This window comes from Halichoeres trimaculatus, unplaced genomic scaffold (genome assembly GCF_033239565.1).
Source record: "Halichoeres trimaculatus isolate MK-OKI-2021-1 unplaced genomic scaffold, fHalTri1.1 fHalTri1_scaffold_6, whole genome shotgun sequence".
Taxonomy (NCBI): domain Eukaryota; kingdom Metazoa; phylum Chordata; class Actinopteri; order Labriformes; family Labridae; genus Halichoeres; species Halichoeres trimaculatus.
The window spans coordinates 29,816,717-29,825,759 of record NW_027437184.1 but is presented as its reverse complement, the minus strand read 5'-3'; the positions used below and the strand labels follow the sequence as shown (position 1 = coordinate 29,825,759).

Genomic DNA, 9,043 nt, shown 5'->3' with positions numbered 1-9,043 from the left:
GAAATAATTTTTAAATCACAGAAAATGAATTTAAAGGTGTAATCTGTGCTTTAAAGTGATCCAGGTCACAAACTTTGAGCACACTGGGGCTGAACGAGGGTCAGCGGGGGCCGTGCAGGCAGCGGGCAGCTGTTGTGCCATTGATTAATTACAGTCATTAGGAGGTTGGAAAGTCACCTCACCTGGTGTTAGGGGCGGAATTTACTGCCTGATTAAAATTAATCACAGTCAAAAAGCTGCAGGAGGCCGAGCTCCCCGGGGAGCACGCACCGCTGGAGAGGAGGGAAATAGAGTTTTATTCATGCTCGAGTCCACAGCTGCTAGAAAACACACACACACACTGTGAACAAACAAATAAACAAGTGGGCTGAGGGTTTTTACTTTCATGGACTTTTATTATTCAAAAATACAGCACAAAAATACACACAAAAAAAAGAAAAACTGGTTTTCACACAGAGTGCAAACCTCAAAGGAGATCTTCATACGATATTAGTACGCTGATTTCAAAGCTACAGTTAATATTGTTAGTAGAAGTTAATGTGGCGAGCACACAGAGGGACACCGCCTCCCTCACAGCTCTGTACAGTTTGTCAGCAGGTGAAAGTCTAACTAGAATCCTACAGGGGCCAATCCTGACAGCAAACTCCCTTCAGGAATAACACACACACACACACACACACACACACACACACACACACACACACACACACACATACAAAGAGGAAGTGACAGATGTAATTTCTTTGCTTGGGCTCCACTTTCCAGGTGCAACATCCAATCTAGCAGGAAGCACAGAGCCGAGATGTTTCTGCGACTGTCACCTCCTCTTACATCCTACAAAACCTCACACACACACACACTCAAATACACACACACACACACAGCGCCCCTCCTTTTCTCTTTTAGATATAAATTTGCCAAGCACAGCACGGCAGAGCATCACATTTACGTACACACATCTTCATCTTACATCGTTCCACTGTGTTGTGATTAGATACGGTTACTTCGACAGGATACTTCTACAAACAGCAAGAATCATTTGTGTTGAAAAAAAAAAAAAAAAAAAAAAGACAGGCTGATTTACTTCATTTAAATAAAGTTTAAAAAAAACAAGAAGTCATGTTTGGAATACAAAAACAAAGCTTTGAGACAGCGATAGATGTTTCTGAAGCTCTGAGATTTCTATGAGGTGTGTGAGGGAAATCCAACAGAAACGATCGATATTCTCGCCGTGGACTGATAAATATATTGTTCTAGTGGCTGTGACGGATGCTGCTGCACAGAGCTCCTGCTACCAAACAACTCAACCGGGGCTACAAGGCACAATAGAAGTTAGCAGAGTCCAGCTGTGAGGGCTGTCCAGAGGTGCACTGAGGGGAGGTGTGTGTAAGGCGAACATAAGGAGTAGAATAAGGCGTCAAAGAGCAAAATAATCAACATTTGCCCGCTCTGAGTCATCGTACAAGGTTTGAGTCGTAAAACATCAACAACTGGAGACATGAATAACCGCTAACTGTAAGGAGTGAGTGAACCAACATTTCTAACATCCACTTTTTTCCCAAACCAGAAACCAAAATGTTTCTGATACAGACTAAAACGCACAGCTGGGCCGTGTCAGTTACATCCCTCTCTGTGCGAATCCAGCACTGTAATTTATGCGCCTCCTTCATGAGCCACCTGATGAAGCAAACAGATGCCCAAATCACACCTGCTGCCACCTTCAGCTGATCCAGAAGCAACAGCCGCTTCAGAGCCGTTCGGTTAAACCAGATTGAAGGTCATTCATCTTTTAAAGGTTACAAACAACAACAGGCTGTCCGTCTCTGCTGGATGGGTCTCTGGAGAGTTGTGTTGCTTTAGCCTCTAAATAAATGCCAAACAAATACTGTTGCTGCTGCAAAGGGGGCTGTTAAAAAGGGAGTCAATGTGGGAGAGCCAAATATCTGCAGAGCTCTGTTAGTGTCCATCTGAGACCGGCTACAGAAATCAATGAGAGCTCGTTCACACACGTATTAAAACAACAGTTTCTGCAGCAGAGTTAAAAAGGTTTACAACCCGGCTCTATGCTTCATTTTCTTAAGTTGTGTCACATGTGAGAGAGTGGAATATTTAAAAGCTCATCTGTTTATGAATATTTATAAAAATATACAGCCTCTATTTGACCCCTTAACAGGTTTTTATTGATCTGCAGTGAGTTAGTGGGAGTCAATATTTCCAATTTGGTGAGCGTCGGCTTTGGGCTTTATAATGTCTCTCTTTAGAAACCAATTAGTGATGTCACTGAGATGATGTCCCACTTTTATACAGACTAGCGCTAATGTTAGCTCGGGTTAATTTAAGTTTGCACTTAATTTTGTGTCTTTTTTGGCTCTTTAGCTGACACTAGAAAAAAGTTTGTCCAAAATTGTGTCTTGATGTGATTGTTGATAGTTTAAATATATCAATATTTGTATTTTTAGCAATGATGACATAAGCTAGAAGCCAGTAAGCTAGTAAGTTAAATGGAATTTATTTAAGAAAGTATCTGTTTGTGTTAAATCTGGGATTTTAAAATGCTGTTTTTTCTTCTACACCATCCCACTGTTATGTCTCCAGACCATGTGTCACAAAACTTTGCAAACTCATGTCTCAGAGTCACTGTCAGGAAGATAAAAACAAATTATCAATAAAGTAATCATGTCTGATCCAGCAAACCAAAGTCGACTCTGAGCAGTATCATTCAGCTTTCTAAGGCTCCTCACAGTACTTCCTCTTTGTTTTCATTCCTCTCAGCCTCTACATCCTTCATTAAAAAGTCCAATTAACACCACAGAAGTTGTGTGAGGTTTCCTGTCCACCACAGAGAGAAGGTTAATCAAGATATCGGCTCCTTGTAAGGCGAATAAAAGAGGATTTCACACGCTGCAGCGCTGAGGGGGGGCTCGGATACTACAGGCAGAGTTTAGGACCTGCTGCTCTCTTCCTAATTTGGCGTGTGGGACGGCCACATGTTGAGGTGGTCACGGGGGTTGGAGGCCTGCTGACAGTCAAACATAATCAAAGCAGATTGCTCGCTGAACCTTGCTGTCCAGCTGCCCCTCCTTGTTTTTTTTTTACACTACCTCCTCTAAGTTGCGCGGGGGAGGGATGAGAGTCTTTTATTGTTTTTTAAGCTCGGTCAAGAAGCAATAATCCGGCCAATCACAGAATGAGGCGGTCTGAACCTCCCCCTCACCACCAGCCAATCCTGACAGCTCCACTCGGGACTGGATAATTCAAAGTGTTCAACAGAAAACGGCTGACCTAAATTCTTCACAACTCTGTCACCGGATTAATTCATATTTGCCAGTTTCCTTCTAAGAGTCTGCGTCCAAAGGGCAGAACTCCTCATTTGACGGTACATTTGTGGATTAAAACTCGAGCAGAGACTAAACTGAACAAAGATCAGAAATTCATGTAGGCATTAAAGGACGATAAATGAGCTATACATTTCCCAAACTCCCATTTTCATACACACACTTGTATCCACACACACACACGCATACAACTGCAGGTCTACACAAACATGCATGCACACAGCTGCACAGCTGGCCAATAAGGGGCCTGGGTCTGTTTTCAACATACAGTATCTCTACAGCGAGGGCCATCTATATTTAAAAAAAAGAAAACATGCATCCACGTATGTACAATATAATTTGTATATTGACCATTCTGCTTTATATCCATACTAATTCATTTTTCTGTGACAAAGTCCAGGAAGTAAAATTCATAAAAGTTTTTTTTTGTATTTGTATTTGATAAAAAGTTAATGTGCTCTGTTGTGATTCCAGTAAAACTCGATTTCTCTTCTCAGCACCACAGCAGAGCCGGTCTTCATGTGAGGAGAAAACTCCTGTTCTGTAAAGAATGAAGAGCTAAAAGTCAGCCGAGGCAGCCCGTCTTCATTAATGTATGTCCCTCCACCTTCCTCCACTCCCCCCCTCCTTTAACACCCCCTCTCGGGCTAGACGATGGAGCCGTCCCTGTTCTGTGCAGGGATCATGACGGGGATGCCGCCCATGCGGCTGAGGTTGGGGCCGGCCACCTTGGGGACAGAGGGTGGTGGTAGAGGGTTGTGGCTCGGGGGCCTCTCGTACTCCTCCGATGAAGGGATCTTGTCGTACTGAGGCTTCAGGGCGTACTCGTGCAGGTTGGAGGGCGACATGGAGCCCAGGGAGGAGCGCTGGCTGCCAACGGTGAAGCTGCGAGCTGTGGACACACGACTCTTTGGAGGAGGGACGTCCTCTCTGAGGGAAACAGACACAGCAGAAACCGTGTTCAGAGCCAAATGCTCCCATGAGTCTCAGTTTCACTGTAAACTGTGAGTTTTAAAGAAGCTAAACTTCAGAGAAATGATCCAAACATAATGAGTGAAATAAACAAAGAAACAGTTTTTTGAGGTCTTTTTTTTTCAAGAAGAAAACTTTTAAAATGTTTGAATACAAAGGTTGGATCAATGGTTGAGGACTTCTAAACCCTAAGTGGATTTCCTGACAGCGAAGAGGAGTTGAATTTTGAATTTGTGCAAAAAGTAAACTCTATTTGAATCCTGTTTTCTTCCTTTTTACCTTTTAAAGCCTTTTTCCTTTTTTTATACCTTTATTAAGGAAGTACAGGACAGCGAGACAGTGTCAGTGAGGAGTTGGGCTGCTGTCTGGTTTAAAACCTGGACAACCCGCTCCAGGGCCAGCCTGTTGGGACGCTAAGGATGCACTGATCTGATCCTAGTAATGACCAGATGGAGACCTTCAAAGCTGCATCAGGTATTGATGGGAAAGGATCGGTAGGAACTCGACACTAAGGCTAAACTAAGATTAAGTTTACAGGGTCTAAAATTTTACAAATGAGGAAACATGTCTGTAAGTTCTGAAACTTCGTTTTAACCAAACTACAGTGAAATGATATAACACCTATAGTTCAAATACATAGCCATAAGCCCAGTAGCAGTATCAATATCAGGACCAGAAAAGTTGGATTGGTACATCTCTCTGGGACACGTGATCTAAGTTGCTGTACCATACTGGTGCCCTTTGAGCAGATTTATGGAGATTAATCAGTCAAGAGACGTCATTACCTGGCTCTGCTTTTCCTTTCTATACAGACATTTTTTTTTTAGCATATAGAGGCAAGCTGATGCTCGATTTGTCAAGATCATGTTTTGTGTTGTGTCTGTAGCCACGGTTACATGAGGAGTTTTTCGTCTTTTCGAATGGAATCTTTCCGAGTGACTTTTCCGTAAACAATAGTATACATGGAAAGGAATATTGCAATCTCTGGTTTACATGCGCCGCTGTAATCAAACAGAATAGTCGATGGGGCATGTGCAGAAAAACGTAAACATCACAAGATTTATCAAAGCTGGAGGACAACAGTTTGTTTATCACGTGGTGCAATACTCCGTATTGCAAGTGTCCAGTCTTGAAATTATGTTCATTTCTTCAAAGTTTGGATCAAAAACAAACTTTCCTCCAGTGCTGACGGCTCGCGGCCATCTTTAAAGTTGAGGAACGTCTCTAGTTGCGTCTTACGTCATATCTGAGCATGCACTGAAAGAACGTACCCTGACAACTTTGCATTTGAGTGGATACATGATACCTCAATTGGTTTGGGGAAAGGAATATTCCACCCCTGTGAAACCGATTAAACGTCCATTTGGATTGTTTTTTTTCTTTCGGAATGAGGTGTTTACAACGGTTAAATTCTTTCCGTTTGAGCAAATAAACCGAATGCAAGCGAAATATTTGGGTCCATGTATACGTGGCTTGTGTTGTGTAAATGGATTCCCAGTCTTGTTTTCCACTCCTTAAAATCAAATTTCCTCAGACAACATTTCTTTTAGTGGGGTAGTTGTCATGACTGGATGTTTATGTTTTGAGCCAATCAGTACGCAGTTGGAACTGGGCATCAACAATCATAGCCAATCAGCTCAGAGGAAGAAAACTACTCAGGTTTCCTTAATGAATCAATGCTGCAAAATTTGATGGCATCACAACGGACACTGCTCTTTTATTAGAGCATTTTAACAATTCGTTTTAATTACTTTTCTTTTCTTAAAAAAAGTACAATTTTGCAATTCCTATCTAACAATCTGTTTTAAAAACTGTTTTAACTTTTTTGTCTTTTAATCTCATTTTGTTATGTTGTATTTTATTAATTTTAATCTGCCTTTTAATTGAATATTAATTGTTTTCTTTCCATTTGTTCTGTCTGTGAAGCACTTTAAATTGCCTTACTGAAATGTACTATATAAATAAACTTGCCTTGCCTTACAGAGCTGTGATTAAGCAAATGAGATGAATGGCACCACTACAGATGAGAATGTCCTCTGTAACTGACTTTTTAAAAAGTGGATGGGATTAGCAGGTCAAAAGTTGTAAACATTTCGAAACATGCTTTTTTTAGCAGCCTTGTAGAAGCCTCTGTTTTTGGAGGTTAATAGAAACGTATGAAATGTGCTGTAAGTGTGACTGACACACAGCTCCTATGAAAACATGTCATCATGATGAGGTCAGATTAATAAGGCAGTATCCTGGTGGCTGTGTCAGGTTGAGGGAAACTGAATACAAAATGACTTCCTCAGTGGTTTGAAATGATGACAAAGTGGACTCTCAGGTAGAAGAGTCTGGAGAGTGGAGCAGGAGCTGCCCACAAAGAGGAAAACAATGAATCCTCAAGGAGTCTGCAAGAGTCATTTCAAGAGCAAAACATGATTGGACTCAATAAAGAGGCGTGCATAATTGGAGTCGGCCCGTTTGATTGGTCGGGGCCGCACCACACAGACTGTGTAATAGCCTTTAGCGATTGAGCTGAGCAACCAAACACAGATATGCCCCCTGCTTCCTCTGCCACCACATTAACTACTAATAAGCAGCAATAATCCAGTTAAATGCTCAATCAAAGTGAGCCTGAGGGGCTGCAGCCTGTTTGGTCCGCAGCTTGGTGTTGTGCTGTTTTCAGAGTGTGTGTGTGTGTGTGTGTGTACGAGACAGCACCAGCGGTCTAATCCTCTTTGTCCTACAGCGAGAGCAGTGTCACATTGTGGTCTCAGACAAATTCAGCCCGTAGCAGAGTGATAGGAAGTCCGCCGATGGTGGAGAGCCCGCAGGCCGGATGGAAGGCCGGGGGGGGTGGTAGGTGGCGGCAGTGGAGGGAGTGAGGATCCACAGAGCAAACAAAGCTTTCAAACTGATTACCACAGCTGTTTATTTGAGGAGGGGTGAAAAAAGAGAAACGCTGATGGAGAGAAACCATTCTCACCGCCGCTGGAGCTGTCAGAGACGCGTTTGTGTGTGTGTGCATATGTGTGTGTCCTTGAGATGACCACAGGTTACTCTGCATGAGCAGCTCAGCCCAATAACTTTATAGAGTAAGCACTTAAAGGGGCGTGTCTAATCCCTGAGTGTAAACCTGAGACACATTTCTCATCACTGAGCAGAGACAGAGCACACTCCTCCGTCAGAGGGAGCTTTTCGGAGCCTCTCTGATGTTTGAGAAAGCATACCTGATCTCATTGCAGATCTCCTTTTCATACTTCTTCCTGTGACGGGCGCGGCAGCAGCAGAACAGGATGATGGCGATGATCAGGAGGATCAGGAGGACTGTGATTATGGATCCAGCGACGATGCCGGCTGTGTTGGGAGCTGGACGACAAGGGAGAGGAAGATGATGAGGTTTGGTGAAGGTTATGTATGAGAGCTGAGAGGTTCCTGGTTAATAGCTGTATGAGATTAAAGAGCAGTGTAACTAGCATCCAGCTCCTTTCACGGCTAAATACATTTAAAAAAAAGTTGAACTCATAATGAATCCATCCAGCACAGATTTTCAGTAACACTCAAACTTTGTAGAAATCCAGTTTCTTTTAATGTTCTCATCAGTCAGAATTTTTTGGAAATTTTACTTTTAACATTTTACTTTGATATTAAGTAAATAACTCCCTGAAGAAAAACAGAAAAACAAACTCTCAGTACTATTCCAAAGAGATTCACCCAGCACTAAAACTACATAAAGCCTGTGATGTAAATTTTATCTTCTGCTGACTCCACATTTGTGTGCAGCCTCTGGAGTTAGCGCTGAGAGAGCCCAAGTTGGTCTGAGTCTGTCTGGCTCTTAATCACGAGTTTTGAACTGAAGCTGGATCAAAGGAGAAAGTCAAAGAGCAGGGGCAAGCTTGAGTACCTCTCTGACACTTTTTGCAGCTTATAAGCACACTAACAAGACTGTAGAGCTGAGCGTATTAAAACCAAACTCAGTAACAAGACCAAACAAAGACAGGCGTGAAAAAAAAGTTCCTTAAAAACAACACAGACATGTCACTGCTCTTGTGTTATATCAACATCATGCTCCAGCTCTCAGCTCTGGCTGCCCCATGCTGCCACGCTCAGAGATGACAGAGCTGTCACAGCGTGGTACTAAAGCTCCCAGCTTCACAGCTTCAGCTCATTCGTTGCTCAGGAAACACTGGAAATAACAGAGTTTTAGCTCTGAGGTGAATTCACGGCTGCGTCTAACACCTTTGTTAGCACAGGAAGAACAAGGCTTTAGCACTGAGAAGTGATTTTTCCACAATCAAGCAATAACCCAGTGATCCCTCAAATCACAGAAGCTGAGAAGGTGAAAAAACACATAAGCCTGAAGCTATGTACAGTCAGTACAACAGACATATAGAGAGTTCTATTTAAAGAGCTGTGAAAGTGGCATGGCTTCATGGTTTCATGGTTGGTCGGTCAGCTGGTTATCACTGCTGAAGACTTTAAGATCTCAGCTTTGGTTAAAACATTTGATTATTTGGTTGAGGGAAGTGATAAGCAGCTCAGACTTCTATTTCACCTCTGACCCACATATGTGGACGTAACATTTCTGCCTCTCAGACCCACAATTCTTCATCATTTTAAACTTTGACCAATGAGCCACATTTAGGGACACTGCCTACATTATCTTTTGGTGAAATCACAACATTACACCAACCTTAGTAAAAAAAAAAAAACAAAGTATTTAAGTAGAATACTAACAAACAACTTATAGAGAA

The 9,043-nt window shown here is 42.4% G+C and overlaps 1 protein-coding gene across 1 annotated transcript in view; it reads right to left on the bottom strand.

Annotated features, from left to right (window-relative positions):
* Positions 1–1,049: 1,049 nt before the first annotated feature.
* The window catches only part of cxadr (CXADR Ig-like cell adhesion molecule), an 86,586-nt gene continuing 78,592 nt past the window's right edge, over positions 1,050–9,043 (bottom strand). The window contains exons 6-7 of the mRNA XM_074672801.1: positions 7,520–7,658; positions 1,050–4,265 (exon numbers count right to left, since the gene is read on the bottom strand). Of these exons, the coding sequence (XP_074528902.1) occupies positions 3,983–4,265; positions 7,520–7,658 (422 nt within the window). The 3' untranslated portion in view covers positions 1,050–3,982. The remainder of the gene's footprint in view (positions 4,266–7,519; positions 7,659–9,043) is intronic.